The sequence below is a fragment of the Hyla sarda genome, chromosome 3 (genome assembly GCF_029499605.1).
Source record: "Hyla sarda isolate aHylSar1 chromosome 3, aHylSar1.hap1, whole genome shotgun sequence".
Taxonomy (NCBI): Eukaryota; Metazoa; Chordata; class Amphibia; order Anura; family Hylidae; genus Hyla; species Hyla sarda.
In genome coordinates this window covers 31,375,547-31,396,653 of record NC_079191.1, presented here as the reverse complement: position 1 = coordinate 31,396,653, position 21,107 = coordinate 31,375,547, and the positions used below count along the sequence as shown (strand labels likewise).

Below are 21,107 nucleotides of genomic sequence, written 5' to 3'. Positions count from 1 at the left end.
CATTTTTTTCAGTTTTGCTGAATAAAAAATATTTTTGAAAACTGTAATAAAGGATTGATGGAAATAAAGAGCAGATAATATCAATATAATTTTATGATGTTGACATGAAAATACATGGCACAGCCTTGAATAAAATTACAAGGTACAGTGATAACAAAGGGGAAAAAAAATCTTTACAGCATCACAACGTAGAAAATCAAATACAAAGATATTTTACATGAAAAACATTATTATTGTAGCGGGGCAATGAATAGTTTCTATGGGGTCTCCCCTTATTTTATTTTAAAGTAAATCTCCCCTGCAGGTGCTAAATCCTTATGACAACATAGGCATTATATGGCTTTTTTATGTAATTGCAATTATTACTTAAATAAATTATAATTGCAAATATTACTTAAATAAATTATAATTTTAGCATTTAATTTTTTTTCCAAATTTGTTACACATATATTTGTTGCAGGAAAACAAAATTATATATATGTAAATATGTTGAGTTTGGAAATTGAATTATTAGTGTGTATCTTTATTGTAAAATGACACCAATTTAAAATGATGAAGATTGACTAAGAGCAGTGCAACTTTATATATACCTATACCTCCGTACCAGGTCCTAAAGCTTGTGTGCCTAATGTAGTCATAGAACAGCCGCAAAGTCTACATGTTGACTTTTCTAGAGCATCATGGCATAGTATGAATTTTCTTGGAAATTTTTGTTTACCTATGTGGAGAAAAGCAAGTCTTCATATTTATCCCTACCATAGATTATAAACCTTTTAAGACATAGTTGAGATATCAAGCTACCGGGCAAACCAGTTTTATGATTGTACATAGCTTTTTGTGCCCCAATTGCCTTACCAATAAAGGGATAATGGAGAAAATCATTGTTTGGAAATAGTAAATTTTTACTATTGTAACATTGGGTAAGTTTTAGTTATTTCAAGTTCCATGGAGAATATGGGGCAGATTTTAATGGTGATATTTGGTATTGGTGCAAATGATACGTTAGATTGAAATGCCTTTTTTTCTAAATCACCATTTACAAAGAAAACGTTAATTGTAGGAGGTCAAATAGAGGATATTACTTGTATGGAAAATGGGGCCAGGGATTGGCCATATAATTGACCTTGGGTTGTATAAAACACATATTCTACAACAAATAAATGTCTCAAAGTGAAGACTTAAAAGGAACAGGAGACAGGCAACCCCTGGGTCTATGATTGTTGAATGGAGGGGGATGATCGTCCAAGTAGGGTACTTCATGGCGTAGTTACGTCCCATCGAGAGAGAATATTTCCATAACTGTGCTCCCACAAGAACTGCAGCTTCCCAAAATTCCTTCCAATCTTCTAAGACATCCCCCTATGGTTCTGAAGGAAGCAGCAAAGGAGCTTGCAGGCCAGACATAAAGGAGATAAGAATAAAGATTGCATTCCATAAAATCTCCAGTAAATGGTCACTGTCCTTTCCTTAGGGGTGTTGGGGAGTTCTAAAAAGTGTCCTTAAAAATGGAGATAAATACAAAGTTGTTGGCAAACAATGAGCCTGTGTTTTCTGTTTGTGTGCTGGATATTGGTCTATAGGGCTCGATCTGATATATTTATATATAGAATTTGTAATTTTCCAAAGCCAGTCCAGTATTTTTTTTTAATCATTTTTTTTTTTTAAAGCTAAAATGAAGATGTTAAATAAACAATGTCCCAATTTCATTTTCGGTGTTTTTCTTCCTTGTCACCATTTTTACTAACAGGTCCCTCTCCAGATGTGTGCCTGTTAGTGTTGTTATTGTTTAAAAACATCTTGTCCATTCCCTTCAGGGCCTCGGTTAGGTAGTTTTGGAGAGCCGTGAGAGCTGCACAGATGGCTGGTGCCCCAAAACCATGAGTGATGAGACTAAAGTGAGTCAAGCAGCTCTGTATTCCAGGTTCCAAGATAGGAGAGGGTCGGCTGTTGCCTATGGGCGTCCTGTCTTGGGCCAGCAGATCTGTGAATTCTTTACAAAGTTGCCTGTAGCAAATGACAAAACAGGGGATGTAAGTATCAGAAAAAGACTTATTTCTTTTTTTTTTTTATATAGCGCTGAAATATTCCACATTGCTGTATAGAAATTACCATTTCCCATATCTGGGTTCACAACCTAAATTCCTCATTAACCTATTGGTATGTTGTTTGAGCATGGGAGGAAACCTACACAAATATAGGCCATATATACAATATATATCCCTGTAAATGTTATTCTTGGTTGGATTGGAGCCCAGGACCCCAACATTGCAAGGCAACACTGAACCACTTTACAGTGAAATTGGATGTCCCATAGAGACAGCAAGACAGCATATGGTGTTACTTTAACTAAGGACACACACTACACTTCCACAATAGGCACAGGACTTCCCTCTCCACAAGGCAGGACTATATTTTTAAGTAAGAAAAAGAAGAACCCTCTTGATGGATAGAAGGTCCTTGTTGACTACAAGACATAGGAAATAGAGATGGCAAAAAGTCCAGTCTTAGACATTAAAAGTATCACAAGTTGGGGACACATTTTTAAACTACAGTTGTGTCAGAACAAAAAAGTTGCATGCTGCATTTTTAAATCTAGTTAATTCAAAATTACTGTGTCCATGGTTTCAGAGCCATGACCCATGTCACCTTGTTTCATCTGATATTACTATCTGGAGTAGCTCCAGATACCAGTCACATGTGAACTCAGCCTTTAACCAATAAGTTTTATTGTTTTTATTTTTTTTTAGCTAAGAGATCAGAATGGTAGTTTCAATGGTAGGATCATCCCACTGGAGTCAATACATTTTCTATTATAGGTCATTATGGCAATAATATCAAAATGATGCATGTAACTTTTTGTAATTGATAACCATCAAAGTTAAAGGATTTTCCCATAGATGACAGTATATGCTATAGCCAAACACGTCAAGTCACTCAACACAATATGACCATTATTATTAGTAGTAGTAGTATTAATAATAATAATGATAAAAACAAAATTTTTTTGCAAATTCACAAAACTATTTCTGTGATGAAATATATAAATACGAATAATAAAATAGACACATAAATAAATAAATTATTAATTAGCTAATTAAAAGAATAAATACATTGAAAAATATATAAATACAGTATGTGATACAGTTGCATAAATAAGTAAATAAAATATGTGATATACTTGAAGTAGAAAAAATATATATTTTGGGCATAAAGCTCATATCGAGCTAAATCAGGCCTACAGCAAACATTTAGTTCTGTAGTAAATTCCCCTTATATAATCTCAATTCCATGCTAAATGATTATATCTAAGTGTTATCTAATTACTCAGTAGGGTTAAAGGTATTAAGGGATAATTGTTGCTTTTCCTGACTTGTCAATCACATTCCCAAAATGTGAAAGGAAACTTTGAATCTAGAAAGTAAATGGCAAGAAGTCAGGGATTATACATCTTCAAAGGGATCTGAAAGTAATTAAAGGTCTGAGCCAGCGATATCTCCTGACCTTGGAGAAAGAAGGCAATGAAATTCAAATTGTGTTCAGCAAAACATATGTGAGCAATGCACTCAATATAGTTTTTATTTTAGTGCATCTAGATGAGTTTGCCCCCCCCCCCCCCCTCTACTTCCCCATGCTTCCATGAGAACGGAGACCTGGCAGTACCATAGACCACTATTCGACCTGAAGCTACATTGACGGCACTCATTAGCGGAAAAACTTTAAGACATGAAACCATGAGCGTATATCCAAACTAGATGACCACCGCAGGCTACAGCCACTCTTTGACCAACCAAAATTAAGAACAAAGGTGTTCATATATATATGGAATCAGATTACCAACCATAAAGATCAAAATTGGCCCTTAATATTGGAGGGGTTTTGCCACCAAAGCCAGATGGACCAGCAGTTTGTTGACCCTTCAAACTATTTTTTATGACCCTTATGCCAGTTCCTTAGTCCCTTGTTCAGTTTCTCTGAGTTCTTGCATAGGGGATGAGGCCAAGCAGGACTGGGCCTTCAAATCTCCAAGGGCTGCCACATGGTCTACAAGCCCATTGTAAGCAACTAATTCTTCCCAACTAAAGGGTGTATCAACCCCTTAGTCGTCTAGAATGCATCATAGTGAACATTGACATTCCTTCATCTACAAAAAGCCAGTAGGTTTCTTCAGTTGTGCATTCATCAGGGTGACAATCATTCTTGCACTAGTCTCCAAACTCCAGATGTTGCAAAAGTAAAACTTTCAGCATGCCCAGACATGTCTTTAGACCACTGTTCTAGAGGATAATAGGGCATTTACATGCTGCTACCATCACAGAATGATGGATACCCCTGGTTTGATACATACTGCAGAATGACGCCATATGAATACATAAGAAATAGCCATGTTCTATCTATGCCAAGGTAACTACAAGGATAGGATATGAGGGGACAATACAAAACTATAAAAATCCAGAAAAAAACTGGTGCACTTAATGCACAATGAAATCCTCTAAAATTGTCTGGCCACATTCTATAAAGGGGAATTTTACTTGATGTTATTTATAATTTCCCCCTTAAGTGGTATAGACATGTCTGCTTGCTTGTATAAATAAACAATTAGTCGACATGTTAGAATGTATCATACAAGGCCTATGGTAGCCTTCATATAACAAAAATTGCTCTCCTATACATTCTTTCATAGGCTATTTAGAGTAGCTGAAAGTTCAAGCAGAATTGGATAACATGGCGAAAGTGAAAGGACAAGACTGGTGGAGGTCAATAAGCTGGAACCTTGATCACCAATAATTGGGCTGCACTACCAGGATCATGAACCCAATACTTATTGGTCTCTAGTACTGGGATCCTGAACCCTATACTTATTGGTCTCTAGTACTGGGATCCTGAACCCTATACTTATTGGTCTCTAGTACTGGGATCCTGGACCTATACTTATTGGTCTCTAGTACTGGGATCCTGGACCCTATACTTATTGGTCTCTAGCACTGGGATCCTAAACCTTTTACTTATTAGTCTCTAGTACTGGGATGCTGAATCCTATACTTATTGGTCTCCAGTACTGGGATCCTGAACCCTATACTTATTGGTCTCTAGTACTGAGATCCTGGACCCTATACTTATTGGTCTCTAGTACTGGGATCCTGAACCCTATACTTATTGGTCTCTAGCACTGGGATCCTAAACATTTTACTTATTAGTCTCTAGTACTGGGATGCTGAACCCTATACTTATTGGTCTCCAGTACTGGGATCCTGAACCCTATACTTATTGGTCTCCAGTACTGGGATCCTGAACCCTATACTTATTTGTCTTCAGTACTGGGATCCTGAATCCTATACTTATTGGTCTCCAGTACAGGGATCCTGAACCCTATACTTATTTCTCTCCAGTACTGGGATCCCGAACATTATACTATTGGGAAAACTTAATAGGATCCTGATCCCAAAATAAAGGGGATGTAGTACTTAGACCCCTAAACACAACACCATGGCTTTGCAGCACTTTCAGCCTGAATACAAATACAGTGGGGCTGAAAAAGGCTGGGGAGATTCTGATACCAAAATTATAGGGCTGCAGTATTGGAACTCTGATCCCATAACTTTTGGGCTGTTGTACTGGCACCCTGACACAGAAACTATGGGGCTGCAATACTAGGATCTGGTTCCTAAAACTATTGGGCTGCAGTTTTGGGGCCCTGAACCCTTGGGATGAAGTACTTGGATCCTGACTCTATACTATTTGGATGAAGTAAAAGGACCCTGTACCTAATACTAATTGGTCTTTATTACTGGAATCTTGAACCCAATACTATTAGGTAAAGTACTGGGATCCTGATCCCAAAATAAAGGAGATGTAGCACTTAGAACACAAACACAAAGCCATGTTGTTGCAGTATGTTGACCCTAGATCCAAATGCACTGGGGATGAAATAGGCTGTGGAGATCCTTACCCCAAAACTTTGGGCTGTAGTATTGGGATCCTGGCCTCAAAACTAAGGGGCTGCAATACTAGGATCTGGTTCCCAAAACTATTGGGCTGCAGTACTGGAATCATGATCCCAAAATTAAGTACCAAGACTATTTAACCCAAGATTCAATTGAACTGGGGTTGAAATATAACAGGGAGCTCCTGATCCCAGAATTATGGGGCTGTAATACTAGGATCTGGTTCCCAAAACTATTGGGCTGTAGTACTGGTATGCTGAACCCAAAGCTATGGGGTTGCTATATTATGATCCTGATTCCAAAGCATTGGGACTGTAAAAGTAAGCTCCTGACCCCAAAACAACAGGTATGTAATACTCTAAGCCACAGGGGTACAGTAACATCACCATAATTTAAAACATCGGAACCACAGCACTAGAACGTGCGCCCAAAGCAAAAGGGATGGGATAATGAGACCATGATGCCAAACATGATCCGACTGTAGGATGACCACTCAATAAACACACTGGATACTGCTGAAGACAGTAAAGGAAGCAGAGGAGGGAGGGGTATGGCTAGGATTAATAGGAATTTGGAGTGCACTCAGAGGAGGGATCGGCAGATGTGCAGGTCCTTCTCATAGAGCACAGAACTTGGCACTCACTTTGTAGCCAGCAGCATATTCTTTCTGGAGTGCAGATCAGTGGGGTCTGTGTGCTGTCTATTCAAGTATTCCGACACCGCCTTGGCTGGAAATTCTGTTTCACAGATGTACCCAAAATCCCGGGCTAGATGGACAGCTTCACCTGTGGGGAAAGGTACATAGGCACGGTCAGAGGTGAAAGGTCCACATAGAAGTGTAAGGAATGGATGATAGAATACAATACAACTATATACCAATAATATACATATACAATACCACAACTGTATACATCTAATAAATGATATACATGAAAATAATGATGCTCATAACAAATATTACTCTTTACTAACACAGCAGCACCTGACTGCCCATCACTTGTTCCTAGGAAAACAAATGACAATACAAGGAATTTCACAAGCCCAAAAGAAGACTGATATAGTTTTACTATTTTACAGCTACTTCTTTTATATTCTGTTGTGTTCCTCAAGGCTCTGCCCCCTTAGGCTCTGTTCACACAGGTGTTGTTTTCCTTTTAGTGCTATAGATGCCAGAAATAGTGTAGTCTGCAGCTTGATTCTTCATGTCTTAAAAACCCAACAGAAATCTGATGGACCCGATTACTATTATGTCTATAGCATCTGCCAGGATCGGTCATAGCAGGTAGGATGAAAGGGGCTCATGTACATGTGGGAATAATATACTTGAAATCCAAAACATCTGATTCTGATGCTCTATAATAATGGGATTTTACTATAATATTATTATTATTATTACTATTATTACTATTATTATTGTTGTTGTTGCTGTTATTGTCTCTGTTGTTTCTGGTGGTGTGGTCTTTGTACTTTTGTTGTTTTTGGTGGTGTTGTCTTTGTACTTTTGTTGTTGTTTTTGGTGGTGTTGTCTTTGTGCTTTGGTTGTTGTTGTTTTTGGTGGTGTTGTCTTTGTACTTTTGTTGTTGTTGCTTTTGGTGATGTTGTCTTTGTGCTTTTGTTGTTGTTGTTTTTGGTGGTGTTGTCTTTGTACTTTTGTTATTGTTTTTGGTGGTGTTGTCTTTGTGTTTTTGTTGATGTTTTTGGTGGTGTTGTCTTTGTACTTTTGTTGTTTTTGGTGGTGTTGTCTTTGTACTTTTGTTGTTGTTTTTGGTGGTGGTGTATTTGTACTTTTGTTGTTGTTTTTGGTGGTGTTTTCTTTGTACTTTTCTTGTTGTTTTTGGTAGTGTTATCTTTGTACTTTTGTTGTTTTTGGTGGTGTTGTCTGTGTACTTTTGTTGTTGTTGTTTTTGGTGGTGTTATCTTTGTACTTTTGTTGTTGTTTTTGGTGGTGGTGTCTTTGTATTTTTGTTGTTGTTTTTGGTGGTGTTTTCTTTGTACTTTTGTTGTTGTTTTTGGTGGTGTTATCTTTGTACTTTTGTTGCTTTTGGTGGTGTTGTCTTTGTACTTTTGTTGTTGTCATTTTTGTTGGTGTTGTCTTTTTACTTTTATTGGTGGTAGTGGTGATGGTGATGGTGTTTCTGTTGTTTTTGGTGGTGTTGTCTTTGTACTTTGTTGTTGTTGTTGTTTTTGTTGGTGTTGTCTTTGTACTTTTGTAGGTGGTAGTGGTGATGGTGTTTCTGTTGTTGTTGGTGGTGGTGTTGGTGTAGTTATATCAGTGTTTCCCAATCGGGGTGCCTCCAGATGTTGCAAAACTACAACCCTCAGCATGCCCGGACAGCCAAAGGCTGTCCGCGCATGCTGGGAGTTGTAGTTTTGCAACACCTGGAAGCACCCTGGATGGGAAACACTGAGTTACGTTAAAGTGAAACCTCGCAGCCTTAAATAACTCATCACTAAAATAGTTAATAATAGTAATAGTAACAAAACTTATAATTACAGCCCTAATAATAAACATAATGCTAATAGTAACATTAACAGGGATAATTAGGCTTAACATAATCCTGTAATTTTCCCCAGAAGTGGCGCTCTCAGGTTTCTCGCCTGCAGCCTGTCTCTTCTTCAAACACAAGGAATGAGGTTGTCACCACAGTGGTGCCGCACAACAAGTCAGCTCTAAGGAATGTCTGACAGATTAACCCCTGAAGAATAAAACTTTTACATCACCTAAGGGAACTGGACAGATTTCAAGAGCACAGAGCAGACCTAATCTTTATGACGGTCTCAGGGAGCATTGTTCACCATGACAAAGGAGAACTAGGGGGATCGCTGAGAGCAACAGGGGGGAGACATGTGCACAAGTCTATGTTTACATATGGGGTTTTTTGTGCTGTCAATGCAGTTTTATGGTCCCAAAAATATTTTTATATCTGCATTACATAAGAGAGAGAGAGAAAGGAGAGATAGATAAATAGATAGATAGATAGATAGATAGATAAGGAAAAGATCGCAGCACTCAAAAAGTAGTTCAAAAAAATCGTGAACAGTTTATTCCATCCTCAAAAACAAGCAGGTGCGACGTTTCAACGGCCTCTCGCCGTTGAAAAAGATGGAGAGAAGCCGTTGAAACGTTGCACCTGCTTGTTTTGGAGGATGGAATAAACACTTTACGATTTTTTTGAACTACTTTTTGTGTGCTGCGATCTTTTCCTTATGGATTTAAGCCGGATTCCCTGACCAGGAACCCCATGATGGCTTTCACCTAACTACTCTAGAGACACCTTGGAGGATGTGCTGTTCTAACGACTTCAGTTTCTAGATAGATAGATATGAGAGAGATAGATATGAGATAGATAGATAGATAGATATGAGGTAGATAGATAGATAGATAGATAGATAGATAGGAGATAGATATGAGATAGATAGATAGATAGATAGATAGATAGATAGATATGAGATAGATAGATTGATAGATAAGTAAAGATGATGCAGCACTCCACAATAATGCATAAGGTGGTGTTTATTCCAGCATGTGCAAAGACAACGTTTCACCAGTCTCTCACTGGCTTTTTTGTAGATTGATAGATAGATAGATAGATAGATAGGAAGAAATGAGATAGATATGAGATAGATAGATAGATATGAGATAGATAGATAGATAGATATGAGATAGATAGATAGATAGATAGATAGATAGATAGATATGAGATAGACAGATAGATAGATAGATAGATAGATAGATAGATAGATATGAGATAGACAGATAGATGATAGATAGATAGATAGATAGATAGATAGATGTTAAACATACAGATTGGAGCGAGAGAGATCATAAATGTCAGTATACACATACAGAACACACATCTGCTAAATATTAAGCTTTTAAATAATGATAAATAATAATATTACATGGCAATAATTATTAAAATGAAAGACTAGATAGATAGATATGAGATAGATAGAAAGATAGATATGAGATAGATAGATAGATATAGAAAGATAGATAGATAGATAGATAGATATGATGTGAGATAGATAGATATGAGATAGATAGATATGAGATAGATAGATATGAGATAGATATATAAATAGATAGAAAGATAGATAGATAGATAGATATGAGATAGACAGATATGAGATAGATAGATAGATAGATAGATAGATAGATATGAAATAGATAGATAGATAGATAGATATGAGATAGATAGATAGAAAGATAGATATATATGAGATAGATAGATATGAGATAGATAGATAGATATGATGTGATATAGATAGATAGATATACAGCAACTTATTCTTTGTCTAGATAGATAGATATGAGATAGATAGATATGAGATAGATAGATAGATAGATAGATATGAGATAGATAGATAGATAGATAGATAGATAGATATGAGATAGATAGATAGATAGATAGATAGATATGAGATAGATAGATATGAGATAGATAGATAGATAGATAGATAGATATTAGATAGATATGAGATAGATATAGATAGATAGATAGATAGATATGAGATAGATAGATAGATATGAGATAGATATAGATAGATAGATAGATAGATAGATAGATATGAGATAGATAGATAGATAGATAGATATGGAATAATAGGTGACAGTACAGTAATTACTAGGCCTTGGCTGTGATATTCTGACATGTAGCAGTGTTGTGTAACACATAGTGTAAGTGGATGATGATTACTATGAATTACTCCCCTCTCCCCATTACACCGCCGGTAATTATTACTGTGGGGATCTCCTGGCTGCACTATGATTGATGCTCCGGAGATAAAGGGATCTCAGCACTGGTTCTGTATTGTGCTTAATAACTCAATCATGTCTTGTCTATGGATATACAGTCACTTAGCGCTACACTGAGGCCTTCACAGCTCCTAGGTGCTAATGTTACTAAATGCAATTATTTACAGAACAGGGGCACCTACTACCTCTAATGGTGAGAATGAATAGTTTTAGTTTATTTTATTTACTATTTTTTATCTATTTGTTCCTTACCTTCCACCAGGGATGTGAGCAGGGTCACGTTGGCAGCTTTACGCCTTCCAGCTGGCAAATTTAACCCAATTTTTTCCAGTCTTTCCCTTAAAGATCTTCCCCCATTTTTGGATTTTGCCCTGGAGACATAAAACACAGTTGTTGATGTTATTTTGTTACAAGGCACAGGAGAGAAATCTATCTATATCTCAATCTCCTAGCTCATTTCTAGTCCTAGCATGCATAACGTAGCAACAGGCAAAGAGAACTACAAGTCTCAGCATGCTGCCACTACAGGGTCTATTGACGTAATAAAAAAAAATCTATTATAAGAATAATCTTTTCTAGAATATCGTAGACAACATTTTTGACATTTAGGCTGAGCTTCTCCAGAGTCTTCTAAGCTTCAGGTCTTTACAAATTAAACCCACAATGCTGGGAGTTGTAGTTCAGCCCAGCATTTTGTATCTCTATCGTAGCACTGCTTTGCAGCAGACATTATTAATATATATATATATATATATATATATATATATATATATATATATATATATATTGCAGTGTTTCCCAATCAGGGTGCCTCCAGCTGCTGCAAAACTACAACTCCCAGCATGCCCGGACAGCCAAAGGCTGTCCGGGCATGCTGGGAGTTGTAGTTTTGCAACAGCTGGAGGCACCCTGATTGGGAAACACTGCTATTGAGGCTTGTAAAGTGTCATTCTGTATATACATGCATTAATTTATCTGTCCTGATTCACACTTATGCGACATAAAAGATCCCAGTGTATGCGCCAGAGAGCTGTTAACCCCTTGTCTGCTCACCTTCTCAGTACACCTCCCAGCAGAGAAGCATTTAGACATTCTGGGGGGGACAGGCGTCTCTGCACTTCTCCTACTGTCACCTTGTATTTGGATGTGGAGCTGAGTAAGGACAGACGGCCCGGCACCGAGCAGAACACCTCCCCGGCATTCACCGACATCCCTCCCAGGAAGCCATCCTTGTTCATCATCAGGGAGGTGACAGATTTAGGGGGGACAGGGACTGAGGAGACACAAAGGACAGGGTTACATATTATCCATGACATCATTGTTCTAACAGAAATACAAATACATTCACTACAGAAGATAGATAGATAGAGAGAGAGAGAGAGAGAGAGAGAGAGAGAGAGAGAGAGAGAGAGAGAGATAGATAGATATGAGATAGATAGATAGATAGATAGATAGATAGATATGAGATAGATAGATAGATATGAGATAGATATGAGATAGATAGATAGATAGATAGATAGATAGTGAGATAGATAGATAGATAGATAGATAGATAGTGAGATAGATAGATAGACAGATATGAGATAGATAGAAATGAGATAGATAGATAGATATATAAGAGATAAATAGATAGATATGAGATAGATAGATAGATAGATAGATAGTGAGATAGATAGATAGATAGATAGATAGTGAGATAGATAGATAGATAGTGAGATAGATAGATAGATATGAGATAGATAGATAGATATGAGATAGATAGATATGAGATAGATAGATAGATATGAGATAGATAGATAGATAGATAGATATGAGATAGATAGATAGATAGATAGATAGATATGAGATAGATAAATAGAAATGAGATATATAGATATAAGATAGATATGAGATAGATAGATAGATAGATAGATATGAGATAGATAGATAGATAGATAGATAGATAGATAGATAGATATGAGATAGATAGATAGATAGATATGTGATGAATGGATACATGATAAATGAATGAATAAATAAATAAATAAGATCGATATAAGATGGATGGGTACATTTTGATTAATATTGAATGAATGAAAGATAGATAGAAATGAGATGGAGAGATAGATACTTATAGGATATATAGAAAGACAGAGTTATAGAAAAAATAGATACTTTCATAGGATGGATAAACAAATAAATAGATATGAGATATAAATAGATAGATATGAGATAGATAGATAGATAGATAGATATGAGATAGATAGATAGATAGATAGATAGATAGATAGATATGAGATAGATAGATATGAGATAGATATAAGATAGATAGATATGAGATAGATAGATATAAGATAGATAGATTGATAGATAGATATGAGATAGATAGATAGATAGATATGAGATAGATAGATAGATAGATAGATACGAGATAGATAGATATGAGATAGATAGATAGATAGATAGATAGATAGATACGAGATAGATAGATAGATAGATAGATATGAGATAGATAGATAGATAGATAGATATGAGATAGATAGATATGAGATAGATAGATAGATAGATATGAGATAGATAGATAATAGATACATAGAATGAAAGAAAGTGTGATGTTTGCCAGGGATTCTGTGTGATAATCACATCTCGATATAACATAATAATAATAATAATAATAATAATAATAATAATAACAATAATAATAATAATAATATAATAATATACAATGGGTTTTAGGGGATTAGCTCGTATTTAATATGTCCGTCTTTATTCTCGCTTTTAACCCCTCACATTCTATACCCAATAGACACAATTGTTTCCGACTCTTTACAATCACATCACAAGATCACATCCAGTGATTGTGATTGTATCGACTGAGATCAGAACATATATATATATATATATATATATATATATATATATATATATATATAGATATAACATAAATAAATCGATGTCCCCGCTGTGATCTCCCTGTAGTAGTAACAATCCGCTGCTGCTCGCTCGGGTTGGTAGTAATTATGGGCGCAGTGTTCTCCAGCTCTGGGAGGAAATAGTGAGGAAATGGAGCATGGAAAACACTCAGCAGGGGCAGATTGTACTCCTCTCCATGTTTACAGCCTCTCTGCATACATTAACCCCTTCCTGCCCCAGAAGGTGAGAATGCCCCGAGGGGAGCGCTCCCTCCATCCCACCAGGGCAAGGAAAATGTTAACCTACTTAGCCTAAAGTGTAACTATGGTGGTGACCCCGAGTACTTATACATTCTTTATAGAGAAGAGGGGGGGGGGGGGGCTTTACAATATTTTAGTTACTGACATCTGTGGGGAGTTAAATACAGGTCCCTGTTAAGGATTTCTGAATATTAAAATAATAATAAAAATAACAATAATGATAACAGATAAAAATGTTTATAGTATTTTTATTTAAGACTACTGAGAGGTAATCGTGCAGTGAATTTAATAAACATAACCTCATAGCAGTGTTTCCCAACCTGGGTGCCTCCAGCTGTTTCCCAACCAGGGTGCCTCCAGCTGTTTCCCAACCAGGGTGCCTCCAGCTGTTTCCCAACCAGGGTGCCTCCAGCTGTTTCCCAACCAGGGTGACTCCAGAGTCTTCTAAGGTTCAGGTCTTTACAAATAAAACCTACAATGCTGGGAGTTGTAGTTCAGCCCAGCATTTTGTATCTCTATCTTAGCACTGCTTTGCAGCAGACATTATTAAATGTATATATATATATATATATATATATATATATATATATATATATATATTGCAGTGTTCCCCAACCAGGGTGCCTCCAGCTGCTGCAAAACTACAACTCCCAGCATGCCCGGACAGCCAAAGGCTGTCCGGGCATGCTGGGAGTTGTAGTTTAGCAACAGCTGGAGGCCCCCTGGTTGGGAAACACTGCCTTATAGACTGTAAAATGCACTTTTTTTTTATTAGCTATAGCAGGGGTGTATGTTAGGCCCCCGTAGGCTTGTGCCTAGGGCAGCAGTGTTAAGGGGGCGGCACTTCAAAAAAAAAACTTGGTTGGTTGAATGCAGATGGGTCAGAACTGATGCAAATTTTCAGTCATATTATGGTCACTTTTTTGTGGATTTTTTGATTGATTTTTACCACTTTCTGTCCACAGGGCTGAGATCCACATGATTCTGCAATAATATATGCATGCGGTTTTTGCTGCGTATTTATGACAGATCTGCAGGAAACAATTTTGCTGCATGTGGAATCATCCAAATGTGGGGGGGGGGGGGGGAATTCAGTCCAAATGCCCAGAACAGCTTGAGGTGTATAAATATAACCCTGGCTATAGCATAATACGTAATTACATTAAAAAAAAAAAATTTGTAAAAACAATTAAAAAAGTTAAATCATAGTAAATGAAACTAAAAATGTAAATAGTAATGATAAAGATTATAATAGTAGTAGTAGTAGTAGTAGTAATACAACGATAATAAGAACAATCATAATTATAATAATAAAAATAATAATGACAATAATACAAATAATAAAAAAAAATACTAAACAATGTAATGAATAGTATTAATAATTAGAATTAGTAATAAATAATAATTTTAACATTTTCCTTTTATTTGATTGAATGAAACAATTTGTAAATAAAGTAATGAATAATTTTAATTACATTAATAATTACTGTAGGTTTAATTATTATTAATATATTATTATTACTATTATTAATAAGGCTTAATTATTATCAACTATTATTAATTCATTATTTCTGGCAATATAATTTGTTTTTGTATTATTATTTATTGTGTGTATTAATATCATTGGATTATAATTACTATCAATATTGTTTATTGTTATTTAAATTATTATTATTACCTACTCATTATTATTATTATTATTATTATTATCTTATTATTGTTTATTATTGCCATTATTATCCTCTTGTTGAGTATGATTATTATTATTTTCTTCTTTTTATTGTTTATTATTATCTTATGATTATTGATCACTATAACTATTATTATTATCTCATTATTGCTCATTATGACTATGAATATCTTATTGTTGATTATGATTATTATTATTTTATTATTTTTATTGTTTATTATTATTATCTTATGATTGTCCATTATTATTATTATTACTATTATTATCTCATTATTGCTCATTATTTGACTGTTATTGTCTTATTATTGATTATGATTATTATTATTTTCCTATTTTTATTGTTTATTATTATTATTATCTTATGATTGTTGATTATTATTATTATTATTATTATTATTACTATTATCTCATTGTTGTTCATTATGACTATTATCTTTTCTTTGTTGATTATGATTATTATTTTCTTATTTGTATTGTTTATTGTTGTTATTATTATTACCTTATGATTGTTGATTGTAATAATTTTCTTATTTTTATTGTTTATTATTATCTTATGGTTGTTGATTATTATTATCTCATTATTCTTCATTATGACTATTATTATCTTATCTTTGCTGATTATGATGATTATTATTATTCTTTTCTTATTTGCATTGTTTTTTATTATTATCTTATGATTATTGATTATTATTATTTTCTTATTTTTTTTGTTTATTTTTATTATTATTATCTTGTGATTGTTGATTATTATTATTTTCTTATTTTTATTGTTTATTATTTTAATCTTATGATTGTTGATTATTATCTCATTATTGTTCATTATGACTATTCTTATCTTATCATTGATTATTATTATGATTATTATTATTGTTATTATTATTTAATGTGTACATCATTGTATATTGTGTAAATCAATGCACCCAGTATCCTGGACTCTACAGTATATAGGAGGTTAATCTGGCCTCTGCAGCCTCCTGTCTGGGTGGCAGGAGCATTCCCAATGATTTTTTAATGTCTACTTGGAATGTGGATGTGTTAATGTAGCGAATCTTTCTCATTATTGCTTTTATTGATTGCTCATTGACCAGCCCCTCCAAATCGTATTAACCACCCTCTGCCAATACGTATTAGTAGCTGTTAAGTGCCCCTTCCATTATCCCCCCAGTATCTGCCTCCTGATGGGGGCTCTAATGGACCAGGGCCCCTGACTATGTGGCATTAATGGCTCAAAGGGGGCTCATACAGAAAATTAGCCTTAAACGAGCTCTGGAGATCTGCAAATGAAAAGAGACATTTATCAGGCTCTGCTACCTGCTCTGCTCTCGTTTACTGTCTCTACTGGGAACAACTCATTTCTCCCTTAACTAAATGACATCAGTGGAGCTGAGAAAACTGCAGCACAACTATGGGGGAGGCAGAGGACATGGGAGGACCTACCTCTGCAGAGGCAAGAAGACACCCACCCCAATGATGGCAGCTGTTCTATGTGCGTGGGACTTGAAAAAATATAAAAAAATAAAAATAAAAAAATGTTTTTTTTTTTTTTTAAAAAGTCGCAGCATGCACGTGACCCCTGCGAAAGGGGGTAAAGAGGCAATCATTGGGGAGGGGGCGGGGGGTGGGGGAGAATCTTATATTTCATCTTATATTTCATCCTACAAGATGAGGAACTATAAGTCTCAGCATGCAATGCCAAACGACCCCTGAATTGATGCGACATTTCACTGCCACAAGACATATTATTACGTACTAATAATTAAAGAAAAATATATATATATACATATATAATTATTATTATTAATTTATTAAGTAAACTTATTTACATGCCAGGGTTATACTCGTATTCAAGATGCGACATTTCCTGTATATCACCATCAATATATATATATATATATATATATATATATATATATATATATATATGAATGTACTGTATGCTTCCTGTACAACCTATAACTAGAATTGGATCCTAATATCATTGAGGTCTTCTGTAGACGGTAAATGACATAGAACCTACTCATTAGATACATATATTGGAACCATAAGTCTCAGCAAGTCCTCTCTCTGCTGTGTCTATGCTTGAAAGCATATAAATCTAAGCTGTTCATTAATGAAAGAGACATTTTCCTTATCACAGAGAGACTCCCTAATTCACTGTTTTCCAAACAGTGTGACTCCAGCTGTTGCAAAATTACAACCCCCAGCATGCACGGACAGCCTTCGGCTGTCCGTGCATGCTGGGAGCTGTAGTTTTGCAACAGCTGGAGACTCACTGTTTTGAAAAAAACTGCCCTTATATGACACCCTACTTTATGTCACCGCAGCGCAGGAGTCATCTCCCTCATATATATATATATATATATATATATATATATATATATATATTGACCTGTACACAGTGTATATATATATATATAATTTAAATATATAGACATACATATATACATTGGACATGCCATTCATTGACCTGTACCCAGTGTTTCCCAACCAGTATGCTGGGAGTTCTAGTTCTGCAACAGCTGGAGGCACAATAATTGGAATGTCCCCGCAGCCCAGGAGTCACCTCACCTCCCTCCCTCCCTCCTATATATATATATACACATATATACATTGGACATACCATTCATTGACCTGTACCCAGTGTTTCCCAACCAGTTTGTTTCCAGTGTGCTAAGAGTTGCAGTGTTGCAACAGCTGGAGACACACTGTTTGGAAAGTCCCCAGGAGTCACCTCCCTCCTATATATATATATATATATATATATATATATATATATATTGAACATGCCATTCATTGTCCTGTACCCAGTGTTTCCCAACCAGTTGGTTTCCAGTGTGCTGGGGGTTGTAGTTCTGCAACAGCTGGAGGCACACTGATTGGGTAACACTGTTCTTCTACAACCAGTGACTATTGTAGTAAAACTTGTATAGGCGCCTCTGAACGCAACGACAAAGACAATTGATAATGATGATTATGATCAATCATCATCACCATCATCCTCCTCATCATCATCATCCTCCTCATCATCATCATCACCATCATAATCCTCATCATCATCCTCCTCCTCATCATCCTCATCATCATCATAGTGAAATGTAATTGATCTCTAGTGATACATTCCCAGGATGGCTTTGTGTATCAATACCTAAAATGTAGAGATATATATTGGTAGACAAGTCCTGGTCGCCCAGTTTTTAACCCTTTACGGTCTGGATGTGAGGAGGAGAATGTGCACTGCTTGGCATAGAAAATAGCCAATGCATGAACTAGACCTGTCCTGTAGGCTTCAGACCAATGTAAAGGGAGGGGGGGTTGTCTTTAATTTTCGCCCACTTTTGGACACATTTCCTACATGACCCCCGGGGGGTGCATACCTGGGACATGTAGGGGCCAGGTTCACACAAGTGTTGTGTTGCACTGCATATTTTTTTTTTTCTCATTTTGGGTCACTTTTTTGCTGCAGATTTGCTGCCCATGGGTAGAAAAATCTTCTACAGCAAATCTGCAGCAGAAAATCCGCCCGTGTGAACTGACCCTATATTAATGTTTCATAACATAAAAAGAAAAGGGTCAGAAACCCTGTGATTTTCCTTAGCTAATAACGAATAATTGATAAATTGCTATTCATTGGTTTCTATGATTTCCAATAACATAAAAATAATTGGACTTTTACCAATTCTATTTTCTTCTTGTATTTTCACTATATCTGATCTATTATGATTCCTTATTGTGAAACGTTTTTGTCAATTTTAGGACCCAAAACATAAAAATAGGTGATTATTTATTTATTTATTTATTTTTATTTATTTTTGCATTGAACCTGATTGAATTGACTCATATGTTTGATCTCAATAATTATTATTATATCAATAAAAAAATATTATCAAATAAATACATGTTTCAGTGTAAATGTGGCATAACTTTCCAAAACATGACCCTCCATCCTGTAGGAGGGCCCCTAAAAAAAGGGATGACCTTCTGTCTGCATTTTGTCATCCCATAGTAATAAATGGGAGCTGTCAAATAATAATTTGTCTGCATATTTATGTTTATTTTACTTGTCTTCCCCCCTATGTAGCATTAGGGCAGGTTCACACTGGTGTCTGACTGATGTATTTATCACACAGTAAAATAAATAACGTGAAAAAACATCCTGAAGGTAGAACCAGATAGGAACACGTGATAAAATCTGATACATAAATTGTGTAATCAGGTGCATAAAAAACACTAATGTGAACGTGCCCTGAAGGCCAGGGTTCTGAAGAAGTTTTTGTTTTTTTCCAAATCAAGGAGTGGATCCAAAATGTTTTCCCTTTCTATCTTCCCTCCAGGATGAACTCTTGGTTAGATGGATGAACCTGCTTTTCAATTCAGTTTTAACATTAGCAACAAAAAAAGGGGAGGGGGGGGCTGCACCCAGATTCATGTTTAGGGGGTCAATATAGATCAGCTTGGACTTATATATACTACTAGATACAATCTCTTCTATAGGGAATAGTAAGTGTTCTCATTTCTGCTGCTACTGGGTGTAGACACTAGAGAATATGCAGGGAGAATTTGGGAAAACATCAGGAAAAAAAAACAGAACCAGGACTAAACAGGAATTCAGAGGGTAAGTATTGGGCTTTGGAATGTATGTGAATATGTGTGTGCTGTACGTGTATATATGTCTATCAGTGTATATATGTCTATCAGTAAATGTATATATATGTCTATGAGTGTATGTATATGTCTATCAGTGTATGTATATGTCTATCAGTGTATATATATGTCTATCAGTGTGTAAATGTATATGTCTATCAGTGTATGTATGTATATTTCTATTAGTGTATGTATATATATGTCTATCAGTGTATGTATAGATATGTCTATCAGTGTATGTATATATATGTCTATCAGTGTATGTATATGTCTATCAGTGTATATATGTATATGTCTATCAGTGTATGTATGTATATGTCTATCAGTGTATGTATGTATATGTCTATCAGGTATGTATATGTCTATCAGTGTATATATGTATATGTCTATCAGTGTATATATATGTCTATTATTGTATGTATGTATATGTCTATCAGTGTATATATGTATATGTCTATCAGTGTATATATGTATATGTCTATCAGTGTATGTATGTATATGTCTATCAGTTTATGTATATATATGTCTATCAGTGTATGTATGTATATGTCTATCAGTGTAGATATGTATATGTCTATCAGTGTATATATGTATATGTCTATCAGTGTATATATGTATATGTATATCAGTGTATATATGTATATGTCTATGAGTGTATATATGTATATGTCTATCAGTGTATGTATGTATATGTCTATCAGTGTATGTATGTATATGTCTATCAGTGTATATATGTATATGTCTATCAGTGTATATATGTCTATCAGTGTATGTATGTATATGTCTATCAGTGTATGTATATGTCTATCAGTGTGTGTATATATATATATATATCAGTTTATGTATGTATATGTCTATCAGTGTATGTATGTATATGTCTATCAGTGTATATATGTATATGTCTATCAGTGTATATATGTATA

General features: G+C 35.2%; 1 protein-coding gene across 4 annotated transcripts in view; it reads right to left on the bottom strand.

Moving 5' to 3' along the window:
- Nucleotides 1–435: 435 nt before the first annotated feature.
- Nucleotides 436–21,107, bottom strand: part of TFAP2B (transcription factor AP-2 beta) — a 46,695-nt gene continuing 26,023 nt past the window's right edge. For all 4 annotated transcript variants that reach the window (XM_056564005.1, XM_056564006.1, XM_056564007.1 and 1 more), the window contains exons 4-7: nucleotides 11,755–11,974; nucleotides 10,954–11,072; nucleotides 6,586–6,727; nucleotides 436–2,004 (exon numbers count right to left, since the gene is read on the bottom strand). In XM_056564005.1, the coding sequence (XP_056419980.1) occupies nucleotides 1,704–2,004; nucleotides 6,586–6,727; nucleotides 10,954–11,072; nucleotides 11,755–11,974 (782 nt within the window). In that variant the 3' untranslated portion in view covers nucleotides 436–1,703. The remainder of the gene's footprint in view (nucleotides 2,005–6,585; nucleotides 6,728–10,953; nucleotides 11,073–11,754; nucleotides 11,975–21,107) is intronic.